At 36.4% G+C, this 22,430-nt stretch overlaps 1 protein-coding gene across 1 annotated transcript; it reads right to left on the minus strand.

Moving 5' to 3' along the window:
• Window positions 1-11,250: 11,250 nt before the first annotated feature.
• LOC148848394 (phospho-2-dehydro-3-deoxyheptonate aldolase 2, chloroplastic-like) lies at window positions 11,251-17,283 on the minus strand. Its single transcript, XM_088951243.1, has 5 exons — window positions 16,457-17,283; window positions 13,766-14,047; window positions 12,366-12,638; window positions 11,840-12,085; window positions 11,251-11,740 (listed from the first exon to the last, which is right to left on the minus strand). The coding sequence occupies exons 1-5, from the start codon at window positions 16,925-16,927 to the stop codon at window positions 11,456-11,458; spliced, it is 1,557 nt and encodes a 518-aa protein (XP_088807369.1). The 5' UTR covers window positions 16,928-17,283; the 3' UTR covers window positions 11,251-11,455.
• Window positions 17,284-22,430: the final 5,147 nt, after the last annotated feature.

Below are 22,430 nucleotides of genomic sequence, written 5' to 3' on the forward strand. Positions count from 1 at the left end.
AACTAATCAGGATTTTTTAGGAATTAGATTGATGAAGGTATGATTTAGACATTTTAGTAACTTTTATAAAAATTCACAAACAAAGTTATAAATGTCGATATCATAGTATCTCATAACTTTTTACTACACCAAAGCAGGGACCCCATCAAGCCCTAGGGATAAGTCATAAGAGCACCTATACTAAACATGACAACTTTGATATATTCCGGAGTAGGCATATTCAAAAGTAGGGTGGCAACTTTTTAACCCAACCCAACCATTAATTGATGGTTATTACTTTATATCTATAAAAAAAGAGGGGAAATTCATAATTAGTACTAAAGTAGGTCCAGTGCCACTTTGGTCCCTAACTTTAAAATGCAAGCATTCAACAATCTAATACCTAAACTTTCAAAATGTGACAATCTAGTACCTGTCAATAACTAGTTATTAATCAGTCATTAAGTGATATTTTAAAAAGATACAAATGCCCTTCAAGTATCATCTAATTTTCTTTATGTAAACATTGACCAAAAAAATTAATAGTCACAAATCCTTGCTTCTTCTATTCAAGAAAGTTGGGGTCACCAAAATGGCCACTCAAAGGTAACCCCAACTTTCTTGAATTTCCATCCCTTGTCCATGGTGATCACAATGGCGGTGACAAGGGCAAATAGAAACTTGCACCTCAACCAAGGGAGCAAAGACGCAAGGATGTGAAGTGGGTTATATATATATATATATATCATGGTTTTAAAAAATGACTCGCAAATGGAACTGTTTTGGCCATCGATTTCTGAGTCGACGACCTGTTCTGACAAAAAAAATAAAAAAATTAATTAAATATAAAAAACGGCCAAAACTATTGAATGGGTCAATGGTTCGATTGCCCGGGTCAACAAGTCATTGACCAATTCAACGATTTTTTGCCAGGGACCAAGTTTGGGGTAAAATGGAACCATTTGCCTAGACAGTTCCTAGGCCGAACGGTTCGACTGTCCGAGTCATTGGCGGTTCGAAAACCATGATATATATATTAATCTAAGATTGATTATGCAATGTTCTCCTTGGATAAAGATTTTACTTCTGATAGAATCTAGATCTTAAACAAGCGTTAGGGACTTTGATGGAGACCAAAATAAGTGGCAGCAATGGGGGTGGTGTGGTTCTGAGTTCTGACATTAGGTGACTTGGAATGAATTGTTGAACAACGGATTGGAGTCTCAAGTTTTATAGGTTTAGCACCATGGGCTCGACACTTTCACAACATTAGGGATGGCAATTTTTCAACCCAACCATTAATTGATGGATTGGGTTGTATCCATTTAATTTTGGATCACTACGAGTTGGGTAACCCTTTTAAAAGGCGACTTAATGGTTTGCGTGGGTGTAGTCATGGATACCCAACGGATAACCCATTTTTAAGACATTTTCTCTCTCTGCTTCCAAACCCTAGATTATTCTCGCACTCAACCTCTTTCTCTCTCTAGGATCTTCTCCATTACCTATTTTCAGGTCTTGATCGGCGACTTTGAACCATTTCACACGAAGAACAGATGAATTTATCACATCTTGCATGTGAGAAAGAGCCAATGGGTGCACCGCCACCATAGATCAAGAATTCAGCTACAGTACCTCTGTTTTCATCCAAGAATTGGAGGAGCAGTTGAGCTTGGGTAATTTTGAGACTTGGATAACAACACCACAAATCAAGACCTCAGCTGTAGTAAGAATTGGAGGGGATAAAAGGCCCAATAAGGCAGAGCTCAGATAATTTTATGGCTCATTGCCGGTGATCAGTGGAAACTCTTTGACTTCACGATTAAACCAGGCATAAGTTATCTCTTGTTTCTTACAAAACTTGGAGCCCAGAAAGTGTTTGATGAATATCCCCAAAGATAGAATTAATAACTAAATTCTATACGTTGCAGCCAAAAAAAAAAAAAAAAAAACTAAATTCTATACGTTGTGTGTTAGTTTTCATTGTTTCTCCATTTCTTGCTATCTATGAATTGCTTTTCTTTTTTTTTTTTGCAATTTTATTATTTATTTTCATTTTATGTGTTTTTTATAATTCCTGTTATATTTTCCCACAATTTTTATTATCTTTTTGTAATTTTTTCTATATTTTATTATTTTTTGTAATTTAGTTAACTTGTTTCTTCATTTTTTGTATTTTCTATAATTTTTGTTTTATTTTTCTTATAATTTTTATTTTTTTCATCTTTTTACGTTTTAATAAATAAAATTAATAGATTGGATGAATTGGATTGGGTCAAGGCGGATTTGAGTTCAACCTGACCCATTTATTTTTCTCTAAATGGATTATTAATGGGTTGACGGATTTGATGGATTGGGTTGAAGCTCCGAACCCGAACCCCAATCCATCCAAATCCACCCAATTGTCACCCCCTAGGGCCTTCGCAGCACGTTAGTCTCTAAAATGGGTAGAGTAGTAATAGAATAGAAGAATGGGAAAACTCAAGTTCGTTGAGGACAAAGACCGGTTGTGGTTGATGGACATGCAAATAGTGAGAGACTTTAACTATTAGGAAATCACAGGAAATTAAGTCCAATTGAGTATGTCCTTCATTAATTGACAGCCGCACATTTAAAAATACTAGGGGAGGTTTTTATTAAGGTCAAAATATAGGCGAAGTTTTTATAATTGGTAGAAAACGTAGGGGTGGTTTTTGTATTTTACCATTTTTTATTATAATTAAAAGATTGCTTTGGGCTTAAAGGGCATAGAAGCCCTTATAAGATTAGGAAAAATATTTATTTAAAAAAAGTAAAAACCACAAATCTAAATTGATTTAACACATAACTAGAATCATTGACCACTAATGTAACATAGAAATTGAAATTTATCTAATATATATAATAGCACTACTGTAAGTATATAGAACTATTTTCAAGATTTAATATAGAAGGGCAGGCCCGTCGAGGCAAGGGTTTCACTCCCCATACTTGTCTCTCCAAACTTGTCACAATTATAATGGTTTTGGTTCCATGAATTTATTTCAATTAATAATTGGGTCGGTTTTGGTTTTTGCTTGTCTTAAATCGATTTAGAGTTAGAATCAATTATTTTACTAAACATATAGTGTTTTCTTAATTCAAATGTAATTTTTATCACACCTTAAGTTTGAAATGATAAATTTGATAGATAAGAAATAGTATAATTTTAGTTAAAAATGTTTAATTTATTAATACATAAATAATTTAGTATTTTTCTATCATTTTTATTAAGGTTACATTATCAAAATTTAAATTTTATTATTTAAATAAATAAATATAGTTTTCAATATAATTGAGTCTCCCAACTATTAACCGGGACAGTTCTGTGTATGATTTTGTCCCGATTAATAATCGGTTTGAGACTAGTTCTACCTAGACCTGACCCAAACGATGCATGGGAAACTAATATGAAAGGTAAAGGGTTTGAATGGATATGTAAACCCTTGCATCGTTTTATATAATTTATTGGAAATTCTAAAATTTATTGAAATTCTATAATTTTCTACAATTTCAAGTTCTAAAATAATTACTAATAATTTCTGATAATTATTTCAATAATTTATGAGGATTATTGTTTTATTGAAAATTCTATAAGTTTCTATATTGTCTAGTAATTCCCGATAATGTGGGAAAAGTTCTAAATAATTTTGGTAATTTTATACAAATTTATATAATGTTTTATATTTTCTATTAATTTTGGGTAAATTTCAATAATTATTGACAACTTTTGGCCATTTTCCATAATTGATGAGAATTTCCTATAAACAATAAATTATTAATAATATATGACAATTTTCAATAATTATGATAATTCATAATATTTTTCTTTCAAAATTTTAGAAATTTTGAGAATGACTATATAACTTAAAATTCTATAATTCTATAATTTATGAGAATTAGTGTTTTAATTATAATTCTATAAATTTCTATAATTCTTGGCAATTCTTTGTAATATTCTATAACTTCTGATATTTTTTGGTAATTTTCTATAATTTCTTCTAATTTTTTATAACTTATTGAAATTAATAGTAATTTCACATTAATATATGACGATGATGATGATGATAAGGGAAATTGTCCAAAACCCACCATCACTTTTTGTGAATTCTCTTAAACTCACCATAACTTTTCAAAACGTCCAGGGAACCTCGTGCGAGTGAGTTTTATTTTCCAAAACTCACCTTTTGTTAGTGCACCGTTAGGGCTGTTCATAAGAAGACCCAACCCGACCAACCCGACCAACCCGGTCCGACCCAACCTGAGTCGGCCGGGTTTTCTTCACCACCGATCAGTTTCGGGTTATAAAAAGTCATAAACCGATGATTCGGTTCAGTTTCGGTTTTCATGTGTGAAAACCGAAACCAACCCGACCCGAACTGGCTCAGTAGTTAGTTCCTAGTTAGTAGTTACAACCTACTTAGTTCTTCACTACCGAGTTCATCAGGAGGTATGTTGTAAACATTAAAGATGACCCAAGACCCATCATTCCATCAGTGAATAAAAAAATAGTACATGAATAAATGTTTGCCTTAAATTTTAGTATTTCACCACTACTTATCTACAGTAGCAAGAGAGCATCTTCTTAGCTTTTGTTGGATCCAACCAGCTTTGATAGTTTGATCCATCCATTATATAGTTTCCTGCATATTGAAATCTTACTCCATCAAATAGTACTCTCAAACTTTGCTCCCTCCACAAAATCTAGATCCATAAATGGGCCACAAAACATTAAGGAAATGTTAGTTTCCTTTGGGAATGTAAAGCCAAAAATGAACAGCAACTGAGTCACCACTACGTAGAGCCGAAACCGACCCAAACCGACTCAAATCGTTCAGGTCAGTTTTGCTTAATACAGGGTCGGTTTTGGTTTCAATTTCAAGTAACTCGACCAGGTCAGGTCGATTGGAAAAAATCAGTAAACCGACCCAACCCGACCCACAAATAGCCCTATGCATCGTTAGTGTTTCTTAACATAAATGGCCATGTCAGCATAAATAACACTTTTCATGACCAAATTACCCTTGAATGGCGAGTTTGGGGAAAAGGGTCATTTAGGTTAGGGTTAGACCGAACTTTCTCTCTCTCTCTCTCTCTCTCTCTCTCTCTCTCTCTCTGAAATATGGCTGCCGCACCACCTTCTCTCGCTCAGATCTTGAAGGTAGTCACTGCATCACCCTCTCTCCTGCCCAGATCTTGCTGTCGCACCACCTTCTCCCTTGCTTAGATCTTGAAGGTAGCCAAAACACCACCCTCTCTCTTGCTCAGATCTTGTCGTCGCTACACCACCATCTTCAGATCTTGTTGCCGCCATAGCACCTTCTCTCTCGCTCATATCTTGAAGATAGCCACTGCACCACCCTCTCTCTCACTCTCTCTCTCTCTCTCTCTCTCTCTCTCTCTCTCTCTCTCTCTCTCTCTCTCTCTCTCGTTTGAAGGTTGCTGCCGCACATATCTATTGTTTGAAGATCTACTGATTTGAAGATTTGAAAGAGAATGATCATAAATTTCAAAGACTTTTGATGCTTTGAAACATTTGCAATATATTCTTTTGAATCTGGAATGTAAATCCCCATCGAGGGTTCTACAAATTTATGCAAAAAAATATTTTTGTAATTGTTTATCTAATTGTGTGAAATATTTTTTGAAAATTTGTTGCAACAATCTTCGGATTCAATGTATAATTTTTGTTTATTTTTTGAAAATTTTAATCATTTTATTAGTTTGTTTAATTTTTTATTTTTTCTAAAATATATAATTTTTTTTTTATTTTTGCTTTTTTAGTTTATATTTTTAAATTTTTATCATTTTATGTATTTTTGTGTAGGTTTTTATTATCTTTTTGAAAATTTTATCACCTTCTTGTGTTTTTTACAATTCTTTACTTTTTTCTATAATATATATTTTTTTAATTTTTATCATTTTATGTATATTTACAATTTCTGTTTTTATCCAATCTTTACATTTTTCGAGTTTCTTTTGTCTCTTTCAGTTTTTAATTTTCTTTTTTTTTTTTGCATTTCTAGTGTTTTGTCGTAATTTCCATTTTTTTTATAATTTCTGTTTTTTTTTACGTTTTTATATTTTCTACAATCTATAAATTTTTCTCTATTTTTTGGTTATTTATTTGCAATTTCTGTGTTTTTTTATAATTTTAGGTGTTTTTCTACAATTTTTATTTCTGATTTTGTTTTCAAATTCTATAGTTTTTTATATTTTTTGTAATCTCTGTGTTTTTATGCATTTTATATTTGAAAATACTTTTTGAACATTTTCCTTTTTCATGTTTTTGTAGTTAAAATATTAAAATATATAGGTATATATTTTATATTTTTCTATGAAGGGTAAAATGGTAATGTGTTAACTCCCATTAGTCTGTTTAGCATCAAGTTAGTAGCATGATGAGTTTTGGACGTTTTGAAAAGTTGTGGTTAGTTTAAGAGAATTTATAAAAAGTGATGGTGGGTTTTGGACAATTTCCATAATAATAATAATAATAATAATAATAATAATAATAATAATAATAATAATAATAATAATAATGATGATGATGATGATGATGATGATTATGATGATGATGATGATGATGATGATGATGATAATAATAATAATAAAAATAAAAACAAAACAACCCACTTTTCAATTATAATTTACATTTATATTCAGTAATTATCAATAATTTTGAATAATTGTCAATTATTTTCAATTAAACGCAATGTTCAATAATTGCACATTTCAATAATAGTTTTTGCAATTTTCAACTAACATCAATTTACTATGAATTTTGAATAATTATTTTCAGTAATTTTCAACTATCACCATTTTGCAATAATATTCATTTATCAAATTATTCCATGTATACACAGGTCTCCATGTACTTGCCTGAATATAGTAGAAGATGATGGGACTTATGTACTTTATTTCATGGGAGATATTCCCGAGGTTGCAAGAGGCTGTTCATAGGATATGAGCACGGGCTTGCCCTGACCAAAGCCAATCCAGAGAGAGAGGGAGAGAGAGAGCAAGAGAATGTAATATCACCGAGGCTTTCACTCAACCACAAATTCGGTTTGGTTCGATTCGGTTTTGCGGTTTGAAACGCATAACGAAACACCCCTATTTGTGTGTGCGTGTGTACCATGAGCTATACACTATGGCAAAAGGCTTGTCCATGTTACTAAACCATCTCAATTGAAGACTGGATGTCCTTTGGACTTTCCTGACAAGTCAGTGTAAAGTATCCTTGTGCTCTTTTAAGCACTTCAAGGGGGTTTGGATTTTTCTTTCTGAACAGCATTTCATTCCTTTCGTCCCACAAGATTCTGAGAATAACTACTATTCTTCCTTTATAGCTTTTCCCCATATGTCTTGTTATCGTATTATGTTGTTCCCACCATTGGAGAAAATCAATTGATTTTGAAGCACGAAAGGAGTCTGGGTTCAGCCCCACCTGAGCTTGAAGCCATACAGCTTTAGAAAAGCTGCATTCAAAAAATAGATGTTCTTATGTTTCAGGTGTGCACAAAGTACAACTGATATCACCTTCTTTCCTTGCTGTTTTTGTTTTCACAGCACTTAAGTAATATTTCTAGACTAAGATTAGACATCTATATGGGACTTTAAGGGCTCAAATTTTACTCCAGTTTGCTTGTGAATTTGATGTTTCAGTTTCTGGTCTACTAAACAGTCTGTAAACTGACCAAATAGTGAATTCACTGTTTGTTTGCTTCCAGCACAGTCTATCATCCCTTTGCAACCCATTGAGAGGAATATTAGTGATAGCTCTCACTGATGCTTCCTCAAACACTCCCCCAATTTATGTTCATCCCAACTTCTATTCTCTTGAATAAATTCTTTAACTCTGAAGTTTGTTAGAGAGTGTGTTCCTCCTATTCCTTCTTTGGTTTTTGGCTTGTTTTATAGAAGCCACTGGACCCATGGATCAGACACTGCATTTAGACAAGAACCTGAACACACCTACCAACAGATAGAGCTTTCCGATTTTGCTTTCACTTTTAACACTAGCTTCAGCATCTTGAATCAGATTGCTTTGCTTTGATTTCAAAGATGCTCTTGCCTTTTAGATATTTACTCTTGATCAAATCTGCCTATAATTCATTTTTACTATTAAGCAATCTCCAAATTTGTTTTGAAAAATAGCTCTATTCATGGAGTCTGTCTTTCGAAGACCCAACCCCCCTAGATTTTTCATTCTGCAGATTTTATTCCAAGGGATATTATACCCCAAATCTTTATCTTTGTTACCTTTCCACCAAAATTTTCTTTGGGCTCTCTCCAATTTATTAGTGATTTTTTTGGGTAACAAAGTGGTCATCATTGTGTACGAAGGAATAGACTGTATTACTGAACTAATGAGTGTGGTCCTGCCTGCTTATGATAGAAGCTTGGCTTGCCATCCTTCTAATCTTTTCTCCACCTTACAGAGCATTTCCTTATAAGTATTACTTGTGTTTTGTTGCTCTGTTAACTAGGCCCCCAAATATCTTGAGTGAACATTCATGATCTTCATTCCCATTGCTTTGTACAAAATTTTCTGAAGAACACTATGGGTATTTCAACTAAACGTTATCCCAGATTTTGCATAATTTATCTTTTGCCCTGAAACCACGCCAAATTCTTTTAAGGCTGCTTTTAAATCATCAAAGGAATTTGGTTCAGATTTACAAAACAATAGACAATCACCAGCATAAAGTAAATGTGTAAGAAGACTTGCCTCTCCTGCCAGTTTTAAACCTTGAAGCTGCTGGTTTGCCTCCTCCTTCTCCAGAATCAAGGTAAGAACTTGCATGGCAATGATGAAGAGATAAGGGGAGAGGGGATCTCCTTGCCTCGGTCCTCTTTTTACATTAAATTTTTCTCCTGTAGGGCTATTCAGTTTTACTGAAAAGGAAACTGTTGAGATGCATTGATGAATGAGCTCACACCATTGTTTTGGAAAACCCATACACTCCATTGTTTTAACAATAAAATTTCAACCCATACACAATCATATCCTTTTGCCATATCAATTTTTAAAGCTGCTCAGTTTTCTTTCCCTTTTTGATGTTTCATCTTTGGCTATGATAATGTTATTGTTATTTGCCTGCCCTATATAAACGTTGCTTGATTTTGTGGTATTATCTTCTGTAGAGAGGTTTCAATCTATTTGCCATCACTTTTGCTATTATTTTGTTTAGAACATTTGACAGACTGATAGGCCTGTATTGCTCTGCAATTTCAGCTCCAGCGATCTTGGGAATGAATGCGAGATTTGTATGATTTATTTCTTTTAGTAACCTTTTACTTCTAAAATAATTCTGGACCACTAGAGTCACATCCTCTCCTATTATCTGCCAATATCTATGATAGAAAAAAGCTGTAGATCCATCTAGTTCCGGGGCCTTATGTGTTTCATCTCAAACACCGCTTTTTCAATTTCCTCTTTCTAGGGTATTTTCATCAACCTTGTTTGATCATCTCAAACACCCCATCTTCTTCCTGACCACTTACCTTGATCTGTTCTTTGAAGTTGGCTGCTATTTCTTCTCATCCCTGTACCCACGTTCCCCTTTTTTTATCCGTTCTATATTATTCCATCTTCTTCTGTGTCTCACCTGTTGGTGAAAGAATTTGGTATTCTCGTCACCATCTTTCAACCAAAGTTCTCTTGATTTCATCCTCCATAGCTGTTCCTCATACTTTAGCCATTTATTATATTGGTCTCTCAGACCCTGTTGCTTCTTCTTTGTCTCCTGAGAAACTGGCTTTCTTTGAATTTCTTTATTTCTCTCTCTATTTTCTTTAGCCTCTCTGAAATAACCCCAAATTCAGTTCTATTCCACCCAACAAATTTTTTCTTTGTTTCCTTGAGTTTACAAACCACCTTATAGGCCTGCGATCCCCTAATCGGTTTGAATTAGGTAGGCACGACATTGTAAGCACGTTAAATGAGCATTTAGAAAATTTTTTGACACATGCCCCCTTAAAATACTCCCATCCTACCCTTGAAAAAGATTAATACCCACTTTTGACAGCTGTCAAAATATTTATCAAGTGTTAAACTTACTCTGTTGTGCTTACTAGATCTGGTCTCGGATATAAAATATTCACATTCTTTGTGTTCTGCCCACATAGGTAGAAAATGAAAAGATTTTTCCCCCCTCTAATGTTTGGGTTCGTATCTAGCAGTAGAGGGCAATGGTCCGAGTTTAATTGTGGAAAGGTCTTGAGTTGGGCCTCTGGAAAGAGCTCCAACCAACTAATACTTGCATAAGCCCAGTCCAATCTTTCTCTAACTTCTCTCTGGCCTGATTGATTATTTGATCATGTAAAAAAAGTCCCTGCACACACCCCAAGTCTATTAAGAAAAGCTGTTCATTACATTTTGAAGGTTATGGGATATGTTTACTATTCTGTTTGCCCCTTCATAATCAAGGATATTTGTAATACCATTAAAATCTCCAATTATAATCCATGGGGTATTTTACTAAATATTGTTCTTGGGGCTACACCATCCCTTGGTTGGTATAGTCTTGGGTTGGTATAGCCCCAACAAAGTAACCTGACATGGGAGCGAAAAAAAAAAACATCGGTGACAAAAATTATTATCATTTCTTCGTGGATGCCACAACATTAATTTGGATGGTAACTCAAACCATAACATCAGAGACTAGATTTTGCAGTATTGATACAATCGTACAATGTGAGCTGCACTGCAGCCAGTAATTGAAATGAATGAACCAGCCTACTTAGCCCGAGAAACAGCTGAACTAGATAGAGGCAGAAGATTTTTAAACAGTTTGGCCTCTATTCTGACTCAAATCCAGACCCAGACCCAGCCCTTCAAGGTGGGACTTTGACCTCATAACAGAATACCATGGTCAACCTCATTTTGGTGTTCATAAACACTGGAAAACAAATACAAGTTGTAATGGTTGAAAATTTTACAATACATAAGAGTGCACCAAAGATCGTGAATGTGTTAATTTTTGCTAAATTCATGTCAGAAGAGCACAATCACTTTATTTTCAAAGGATAATGCCTTCATTACATTGCTAAATTTATACAAGTCACATATACGCAAAACTATTCTAACATTCTTATCAAAGCTAATATGGGGGGGCTAGCAGGAGGATAGTTTTGACTTGGCCAGCCCTCCGCTATCAATGCAAGGATGAAATGACCAAGCCAAACCGGGTAATCCCATTTGACTCAAAAGGCCGGTGAGTTTCATTGGAAAGTTCCACACTCACATAGTAGTAACACCCTAAAGCCAGAATCATATTAACAACTTCAACCGTACAAGAAGGTTTTGTCGGTACAAGCATACCCAATAAAAAGAGCATAGCCTCACAACCAGTGCAAAAGCAGCTCTATAGCATCTTTTCTTTCCATCAGCAGATGATAGGAATATGAAAATTAATATGCCTGAACTAAATGACCAGCCAACCTAAAATCCCTAGACAACAGAACCATTTTCCTGCTGGCTTTTGAGGAAGGACTTGCCGGATCTTATTCTTCTCTTTCTCAGCCTCTCAGCAATGGCGAATGCCAACTCTAGGGACTGTGAAGCATTGAGCCTGGGGTCACAATGTGTATGGTATCGGGAGCTCAAGTCATCAAAAGTCACTGTCCTTGATCCTCCAATGCATTCTGTGACGTTCTGACCAGTCATCTCCAAATGAACGCCTCCTGGGTGGCTCCCTTCTTGTTCATGAACATCAAAGAATGCCCTCAACTCCGACTAAGACATACAGAAACATCCTAGTTATTTGGAGGTAGAAAATATAGGAAGGACAAAACTTCATTGTAGTTTGGATATTTTACTTGGTTGAGCTCTTACCCTTATCGAATCAAATGAACGTGTCTTGAGGCCACATGGAGCCTTGATGGTATTCCCATGCATAGGATCACTCACCCATGTTACAATAAGCCCAGCCTGGCGCACCGCTCTTATCAGATGGGGAAGTTTCACCCGCATGTTTTCTGCCCCCATTCGGGTGATTATTGTCAGCCTCCCAGCCCTGTTGTGAGGGTTGAGAATCTCACACAATTTTACAAGCTCCTTTGGATCCATCTTGTCACTCACCTGCATAATAATTAGCAATTTCCGTGTCAAAATTTGGAGAACTCAAGCTAAGTGACTCAAAAGAATGTGGAGACAGTTTAATCTGTCCATTGGTGACACAATCCCCCGCAACCATTATGATACTACCACCATTAACATTACCATCTCAGTAGATTATGTTGGATTAGGTCATCAACTCAACAACAACAGAACTGTACCATGGCAAAGTGGAAGAATCTGGAAAACAGAATAAACTGATAGATCATTAGATGGTTCATGTCTAATAAGAATCACCGCCTACCTTTATACCTAGAGGGTTAGCTACACCCCTAAGGAATTCAACATGAGCTCCATCCAACTGCCGAGTTCTCTCACCCACCCAAAGCATGTGAGCAGAGCAATCATAGTATAGACCGGTTGTTGAATCCTCCCTTGTCAATGCTTGCTCATATGGCAGATGAAGGCATTCATGAGATGTCCAGAATTCAGTGGTGGTCATTATGGGATGATCTAGAGTAAGTCCAGCAGCAGCCATGAATCCAAGAGCTTCATCTACCCTCTGTGCAAGTTCCATGTACCTATTTGTCAACAAATAATGCTTATCACTAAGAATCACCAGAAAAGATCCATGATAACCATATTATATAAGCATAAAGAACTATATTAGAGCAGTGTAGTTAAGGTAGGCAGGCGATGCCTAGGCATTTTGTCCCAACAAGGCAAATCAATGCATATACAACGAAAAAATGCAAAAATAAATACATATATTATATAAATAATATGCATAACCATATAAAAATACTATTAAATTACATGTTAATTATAAACTATTAAACCACAAATTAAATCACTAGGGGGGTGTTTTCCAATGTGAATTTCTTTTCTTGTTGTGAGTTCCAAAAAACAAATCAAAAAAATCCAGTTTGAAAACAAATTAGTTCTTAAAACAAAAACACAGAAACCATGTTCTTAAAACAAATTAGTTCTTATATGTGTTTTTTGTTTCCAAAACTGAAACCAAAAATATGTTCTTGAATTTTTGGTTTAAATAACATGTTTTCATCTGCTTATTTAATACCACATTCCAATAAGTCAGGTAATATATCCTTGTTATGAAATTTGTCTTCATTTTAAAAAGCGTCATTTTGTTCATTTCAAAAACACATTTTTTTTAAACAAAACCAACTTGTTTTTGCTTTTCAAAACACACAAATATATATATATATAAGAATGATTTTTTCTGATGCAGCAAATTTCGAAAAGAAACAAAAACAAAAACATTCATGTTGTAGAACACCCCCTAAATGAATAAAATGCAACTTAGATCTGATAAAATCTGATAAGGCTTTTGAATAACATCTCCGGTTCACAGGAAACACAGAGAGATTAAGAGCCCCGGTTTTCAGCTCTAAGGAACATTACCCAATAATAGCTCTGACTATCAAAGGTCTTGGGAGGGATAGACTGGATACAAGACCTAACCGCTGACATTTCTTGTACAAACCATATTCCCATGCTTTTATCCCAAGATTTTACCATTTCACCAAGCACTAATTAGTTATTTGCACCCTGCACCCACTAAGATGTCAATAATTTATATGACCCAACTGGTTGATGACAGTTTAATTGATATGGGCCAACCAGTACTTAACTGATTGAGTACTGGACTAGACTAGATAAAATACAGAAAATCTTCTGGAGGTACCTGTCTCCTTGCTCACTGTGTTCTGTGAAATCAAGGTTCCACTGCGAGACTCTTTGCATAGCTGCATATCCACCAGTTGTAAATGCTCTGAGAAGATTCAATGTGCATCCAGACTGAGAATATGCTTTTATCAGCCTTTGGGGATCTGGTGCTCTGGATTTTTCATCGAAAGCATCACTATTGATATTGTCTCCCTGATAACTGGGGAGCTTAATCCCATCTTTGATCTCAAATGGTTCAGACCGAGGTTTTGCAAATTGGCCTGCCATCCGTCCCACCTGTTGCACAATCAAATATGATAAGCCTTCATCAGAAAGATCATTCAGTCATGTAGATCAAAATATATGTTGCACATATCTATGCAACAATTAATCCAGAAAAAAAAGGCACTGTTTAGCAGTGCAGCTTATGGTTACCAACAGGTAAAGTACTAGCAGGTCCACGTCCATGCATACTCAGATCTTATAAAATGCATCAGTTTGAGGTCTTGATGAGTCAAGATCTAGCTATGACCAAAACCAGCCAAACAATCAGAGCAAGTATTTGGAAAATGGCAAAATCCTGTTGAAAAACACTAAAATCTGGACTTTGTCGATTGCAGAACTAGGAATAAAAAGAAAATAAGTGAATTTGCTTTGTTTCATCCTATTCTAAATTTCGTTCAATTAACTGTTTATCAAGTATCCACCAACCAGGTTGGTGGCCTTAACTGATTCACAATGGATCTTAATTCCATGTGCCCTAATACCAAATAGGACCCAATTATGATAAGCCCCAAAGCTTGTGGACTAAGATCATGCCAATATAGGTCAGATATGTTGGATATCTGGGTAATTGGGTAATTATTACTACCCCTAAATGCAACTAGAACTCAATAGATGCTGCAATTCCTTCTTTCTAGAAGGAAGAAGGATATAACAAGTTAACATGTTTCAGTGTCAAAAAGGAAGTTGTAACCATGCTTCATCCTATCAAATACATGAAAGCTAATCATAGATAGTGGCCATTTATGATAAAACAATAGGGAATGGACATATTAATCCCTAGATGTTCATATTGTAATCTGGTAGATTCCTCAAGGATCTTGATCATAATATTTAAAAAGCTTTCTTTTTTCTCTTGCTCGGCTTCTGTTTCATTCTTTCACCGTAAGTGATAGAAGTAATGTCTCTCAAACAGAAGGAACCAAACACTCCTTATTGAAACCTCATTCTTTTTTCTTGTTCTGAAAAGTCCAAAACAATGGAAATATACCAATGGTTTAGATCCCATAGCAAGAGAAATGTGGATGAATTCTTTAATTTCCAGTCATCCTCACATTAAAAGTTAAAACATAATACCGATTCCTGATAACACTCAGCCATGTAGACAGGACGAGTGTGTTTGAAATCGTGCATCTTGGAACACTGATCAAAAAATGATTGTGCATCTTGGAACTTACCACGCCCTTGGCGGTGTTCTGTATTGTAGTGGTGTGGTGTATATCAAAATATTGTGATTTTAATCAATGGTATTTAGAGGCAAGTGAAATGTACTGAATCAATGATATTTGACAGCAATAAAGTATACTGTGTTCTAAACATGAGAATGACTGCTTTCAAAAAGTCACAATATTTTGTGTTTCAGAAGCATGAATTTTTGGTTCCAGAATATGCCATGCTCTAAAAGAATGTATATTCAGTGTGGCAAATACCATTGATGGAAATTAAAAAAAAAATCCTATAAAATTGATTTTTAAATCATAGGAAGCCAGAACTGAGAATAAAAATAATCTTGGAAAAGAATCTAGATGAACAAGGAGTCCTAGTTATCAGACGAGATTTCTCAGAGTGAGAGTCCCTAGCTTTTATCATTCATGGACTCAAAATTTAGAAAAAAGTTGACAAGTTTTTTATTGTCTGAACTTAATAGCCTATTATATATGGATTATAAAGACCAGGGGTTCTCACCATGAGTTTATTCCCAACTGATAATCACTCTACTAATAGAGGAAAAGTGAGATACACAGCCTGGTATTTTGATGATATGAGCAAATAATACATCCCTTATCAGATGCAAGGTCCGGATCTGACATTGCACCTCTCAACTTTTAAACTCCCCTTCCATCACAGGCTTCCGCAGGGAAAAATCTGAACAGATTTAGTCATTTTAGAAGCATCTTACTACACACCCACCACTCCCATTAAATCAGAAAGACAACTGAAATGCATAAAACAACAACAAACAATAAATCCTAGACCTAAAGCTGACGAAAAACAACTTAAACATCGTTAAAAACAAGAAAGAAAGTAAGATATCAGGAGCTTTATATATTCTTTTCTCTGATCAATTATCAGTTTATCACGAGCAACTATACAGATGTAAAGGGAAAGAAAAATATCAATGTTAGCTAGAAAACTTGTAGTAAAGGGAAATTCAATCACCTACACTAGAATAAGAATGAAAAGAACGAAACAGAACAAAGTAAAGAAAAAACTTGAAAGCTCAAGTCTGAAAAACTAGCACGGGAATATTCACAAACAGAACATCAATTAACAAAGTCAAACCAAGAATTTATCAAAACCTAATCATAAATATAGGCAGACAAAACAACAAATTTAACATACTCAAACCAGAAATTCATCAACAGCAAATAATTAAAACGCACACACACATAATTATCTGAGAAAGCGACATAAAAACCGAACCTTGATGATGGGCATCTGAGCACCAAAGGTGAGGACCACCCCCATCTGCAACAAAACCCTCAATGTATCTCTAATGTTATTGGCGCTGAATTCCTTGAAACTCTCGGCGCAATCTCCACCCTGAAGCAGAAAAGCCTTCCCAACGGCAGCATTTGCGAGTCGCTCCTCCAACTTCCTCGCTTCCCCGGCGAACACAATTGGAGGGAAACTCTCAAGTTCCTCCAAAACCTTGTTAAGTTCTTCTTGGTTTGGGTAAACCGGAATTTGAAGAGCTTTCCTAGATTTCCAGCTATCAGGACTCCAATTCGACGACCCAACCTTAATTCCGACAACATCAGATGATGCGGGTTTCTTCGCAGGATCTGCCGCATGAACGGCGTAGACAACAGGGAAGTTGTGAGAGAGCTTTCTCGAGACGGGTTGCAGGGACGTCGTCGGGGTGGTCAAGCAACCTGCAACTGCTAGCGCCATTGTCGACCTAAATGGAGCTCGAAGACGATGACAATTCTCCCTTTCTCACCTTGAAAGGGTTCCTCTCGTTAGGGTTTTCAGAGAAAAATAAGCGGTAATGGCTGTTAAAAGTTCGTAGGACGAGAGAGGGAAATCTATCTCGGATCTGTCATTCCCTGATTTCCTGGCCGACCTTTGAATCAGTTTTATAGACAGGAGGGGATATTCATCCACACAAAATTACATAAGTATCCATGAAAGATGAACAGGTTTTGATTCTGTATTCTTTGATAGACGCTTAGAACGGTCCATCACTTGTACACATGTTTCGGATTATATAAACCCGGTTGATTTATGCACCTGGTCAGTCTAATTCTGCAGGAAAGTTGACACTTGAACGTACATCTATACACGTTGGGAATTGGGATCCTACAGGGTCGACCCGTTTAATTTCATGCCTCGTTCTTACTTCTTAGTTCTTAGTCACGTGGAAAGTGGAATAATATCCATACCCAACGTGACAACCTACCCAGGGGAACGAGAAACGATTGCTACCACCCAATGACAAGGGCCCACACCATAAATTTTCCTGTTTTCCATTATAAAATACCTATGATCCACGACCATTCTACCTCTCACCCCTGTGGGCCCTATGAAATTTTATGAATAGTGTAAACGTCATAAAAATTAGGATAAATTAGAGTATGTGACAAAGACCCCTTTATATTTTGTTTTGCACAAAAACCCCTTGTACTATTAATCATGAGACAAATACCCCTTTTGACCGTTTTGCACAAAGACCCCTTGTATTATGACCATGAGGCAAATACATCCTTTGACCATTAAGTCAAATGACAGAATGCGATGAATTATCAAAATACCCATTAAACTTTTTTATTTTCTTTTTTTTCGCCCTTTTTCTCTTAAAACCTATTATATTCCCTTTTTCTCTTCTTTTCCTCTCCCTCACCGTCCTCTCTCATTCTTTCTCTCTCCCAACTCTCCGAAATAAAAGGATGGAGGAAACCCATTGAAATTCTTTGCCCTGCACAGTCACCTGTTAGACCCAAAAAGTCTCTTGTCAAACCTAGAAAGTCACCTATTAGACCCAACTCTCATTCTTCTCTTCTTCTCTTCTGATTTTCTTGTTGTAAGAGATCTTATTTGGGTCCTAACTTTGAAACTATGTAGGTTTTAAATTCTCTGCCCTGCCACATAATTACCAAGCAAAAGAAAATGGGGGAAGAAGGAAAAGGTGGAGGAGGAGAGTGGCGAGAGCATAAGAGTACATGATGAAGATGAAATTACTCATCCCTCTCAACATGGACGCTTTGCTTAGTGTGATTAAGCCTACGCTTGAACATTCCGGGGGGTCTTTGTAATTTACCCAAAAAAAGTAAAACCAAGTTGGGCATTATATAGGCTTACAAACAGAAACTATTGAGCATACTAGAACAATGGAAGTTCGATTGAAGATCATTTGCTTTAGAAGCACTCACCACTTTTAATCAATACATCTCCAAAACTAATCAAAATTTGTAGAAAAGAAAAGATTGACAATAATAACTTGAAAATGCAAAACCACAACAACAACCAAAATTAAGTCCACGAAGCAAAATCAATAATACGAAACAAAAAAAAGAAGGATTTGTACCCTGTAGGGAGATTGTCGACATGGTTGATAAGCATCTTTGAGCTTGCTCCCTCCCTCAGAAGCAAGGCCAACATGCGTCTCAATGGTCATGGCATTGAATCCAATGATGCACGATAAGCATTGTCGTTGCGCATACAGTTGCAGTACAAATCACCACGGCTCCAACTGCCACCTTCCCCTTCCCCATTAGATAAAAAGAAAATCTCAATATTATCATTTTCAATTCCACCAAGAGAAAGAAAAATGCATCTCCATCAACGACAGATCTGAGATCACTGTCTTTGGGGTTCCTTTTTCTCAATGTGTGAAAACTTCTAAGAGCCAATGTTGTTTCCTCCACTCCAACAATGGCTACCGACGACTAGCTCCATCTAAGAAGGCTCCGACCTTTGCCATTGGCTAAAAGAAGAGTTGAGCATCGATTCAATTGTGGTGCGAGCTTCTTCAACCAATCCGCCGCTCTTCGAATGGCCGACTATTCACTCACTCACTCACTCCTCTCTCTCTCTCTCTCTCTTCATATAAAAATCAAAGAAAACCTTGTCAAATGCCTTTATTCCTTCACAGTTCACACTCTTTGGCTAGCCATAAGAACCCTTTCAATGGCTACGACCTTTCGATTGCATGCTTCTCTTCTCGTCTCCCTCATCCTCATTACCACCCCATCTTAGTGCCCCTCATTCGCATTGCCTTTGAACCCCAATTTCGAATCGAAGGCCGACAGCAGTGGCTCTAACGCAACCAAGTACTAGCGCACAATGAAGAACAACGCCGAAGATTCAACTTTGCAGACGACGCTAGATTGGGCTTATAGAGCGGGAGGCACTGATTGTAGGGCTCTACAGCAAGGTGGTCCCTATTACAATCCCCAAGATATCCTGTTAGATAGTGTATGCCCTTAGCTCCAATCGGCATGATGTACATTATGACTTTTATTCTAAATGAATAAAGTACATATTTGATTCATGTTATTATGGTGTGTTTATATGTAATACCCTTAAACTAGACACATATGAGACTCGTGTTAGTTTAGAATCTTCACAGTCGTTGGATAGATCTATGGAGATTTATCCTGCCAAAGCTGACACTAATGTACCGCCAAGTTGGTTGGGGTGGCTTATCTCAGCTGCCAAGGTGAGACCTGAGGTACATGCAGTGTGGGTTTTCTTGAAACCCTAAACCGAACCAAAATTCTAGTATTGCCCTGAACCTTAGAAATAGATGAGCAAAACTGGAATGTTACACTTGACCCCCACACTCGATTATGATACTGTACTAGGTGTCGGATTAGGCTGTCTTTGATATGTCAATCATTGAGATCCTTAGAGGGGTCAAAACTTGGGTATGTTGGGACAGTCCGAGAATTCATCTGAGTGGGTGATCATAGTGATAGGATCAGCCCCTTTATCGGATAAAGTGAATGATCGTTAGTAGTTGATTTCAACTATTGAAATTTGTTTTTGCAAAAAGGTTTTAATTCTTGTAGCCAAGGGAGAGGTCATCTCTTGTCGGGCATTGTTTGATCATTATGGGCTGAGAGGTTAAGTGTAAGACTATTGAAGTTTATACCTGAAGGGCTCTTGCATCTGCCCACAGTCCTTGGGCCTTCATAAGATGGATGGACCCAATGACTATTTAATGTAAATCCTAGGCCTATTAAAAGCCCATAGTAATGGACTAAGGGGTTCACTGTGTTCAGTAGTGAATTCGGCCAGGCCTTGTAACAAAGGTTGGGCTTAACCCATGTGGTTGATGTGTAGATCAATGATAAGGTCCCACACCATACAAAGAGAGTCAAACTAGCCAACATTAAATAGGAAGTGAGTCTAAAAGCTTAATGGGCCTAAAAGCCCATTTCGAACTAGGTTAATTGGATTAATTAAATAGGGGTGGATCTTGGTTTAGATCAACAGATAAGGATAAGAAGGTTACTCTTATCCACTTAAAGAGTCCAAATCCAAATAGACATTTGGATCAAGGAACTCCTAATTTGATTAGGAATGTTGATCTTTATCTGTAGATAAGATAAGAAATTATCCTAACCACTTAAAGAGTCCAAATCCAAATCTTTATTTGGATCAAGAAACTCCTAATGAAATTAGGAAGTTGTCTCTTTAAGGCTATAAATAAGAGAGCAAGGCGGACCTGAAAAAAGACTCACTCAGTACAAAGAGAAGACAAATCAGTTAGATTGATCTTGCCTTTAGTTTTTTTTTTTCTTCTTGTTGTTGCCACCCTACCCTGTTCAATCTCCAGTTCTTGGATTTGATCTTGATATTGTTTCTTGCCAGAAGAAACAATTTATAAGTTGTGCTCGCTATCCCATTCGATTCTTGTTGAAGAATCACTAGTTCTTGGTGAAGAACTACCTGGTGATCCAGCCTCATCCTAAGTTGTGTCATCTTCAGTGGAGGGAGGATTTGGTACACTCTTTGGGCATGAACACCTATGTTGGGAGGAGCATTCTTGTGTGAATTCCATATCAGGTATATCCCTCCCTAATTTTGGTTTCAAATTTCGCCCAACCTTCTTGCAGGGTTCAGCCATCCATATGATGGATCTCCCATCCCTTCATATCCAATCTATGGCTCCTACGCCTTCAACGATTATGCCCTCAAGAATGGCTTGTCCAACATTACCTGCAATTTCGGCAATAGTGCCACCATTGTCACACTCGCAGAGCAGTATCTCTGCAAACGATGCATCTTTCGCGTTCCAACAGGAAACCATCCTTGGCATCCATTGCTTCTAAGGCGGAGCAGAGAGAGCTTCTAGAGATAATTATGAATCTACCTAGGAAAGGAGCTCGAGGTCACTCTCAGGATCATCTTCATCTACAAGACAGCGCGCATATTAAACGTGACGATTGTCGAGCTGCTTTGGAGAGGAAGATAGCGTTGTAGTTGGAGCAAACGACGCTATACAATTAATAAGGGTAGTATGGGGGTTAAAAAATATTGTAATAGTGAATTTTAACAGAAGGGAGTCTTTGTCTCACGGTCATAGTACATGGGGGTCTTTGTCGCAAAAAAAAGTACAGGGGGGTCTTTGTCACAAACCCCATAGTACAGGAGGGTCTTTATAATTTACCCTAAAAATTATAATTAATTCACGTCCAATTAATCTGAATTAGAAGAATCTGGATCTCCTACACGACATTACTGTTGTACATTGAGAACATCATATGAAAGATGTTTCCAATGTATAGCTGGTGTGAGTAGGATCCTTGTGGGTAGAGATCCAAATGCAAATTAAACTATTAGAATCATGATTTTTAAAACCAGACTAGACCGAACAATCGGACTAGAAAATCGAAAACCGATCTGGTGATTGATTCCGTTTTACCCCAGAATTGTTATTTTGTAAAAAAACTGTTGATTTGGTTAGCAAACCGTTGATTCGGGTAGTTGAACTGTTCGAACCGTCTAATGGTTTTGGCTGTTTTTATTTTTTAAATTTTTTTTTTAATTTTTTGTCAGAATAGACCGTTCATTCAATCCGAATGGTCGGACTGTTTGACCTAGAAACCCAACCCCTGACCGATTCGTTGTTTGGTTCAATTTTAAAAACCTTGATTAGAATGTATTAGACAATCACCAACTCTATACAAAATAGTGTGAATCCTACATGAACCCCATGTCTACCTAAGAAAAGTTTGAATATAGGTCCAGTACCACTACAAATAATTGACCAATCTCACATTTGAGCACCAATATAATGACAATGAGACCTACAAAAAGATTATTTTGGGCTCCTCTCCTTGGGGTGGGGTGGGTAAGTTCTTATCCCCCAAGCCCAAAAAACATAAAAATCTCTTGCCACCATCTTTACCCAAATAAGTTGAAATGTGACTATACTAGAACCACAATT

Source organism: Nelumbo lutea, chromosome 6, assembly GCF_056320005.1.
Source record: "Nelumbo lutea isolate HS-2025 chromosome 6, American lotus-T2T, whole genome shotgun sequence".
In the NCBI taxonomy this organism is placed as follows: Eukaryota; Viridiplantae; Streptophyta; class Magnoliopsida; order Proteales; family Nelumbonaceae; genus Nelumbo; species Nelumbo lutea.

Excerpts from the sequence above, each read along its gene's own strand:
- LOC148848394 (XM_088951243.1), bottom strand. The coding sequence starts at position 16,927 with ATGGCGCTAGCAGTTGCAGGTTGCTTGACCACCCCGACGACGTCCCTG. Across the intron at positions 12,086-12,365 it reads CTAACCCTCTAGGTATAAAG|GTGAGTGACAAGATGGATCC; the intron begins GTAGGCGGTGAT and ends ATTATTATGCAG. Across the intron at positions 11,741-11,839 it reads GTTCATTTGATTCGATAAGG|TCGGAGTTGAGGGCATTCTT; the intron begins GTAAGAGCTCAA and ends TGTATGTCTTAG.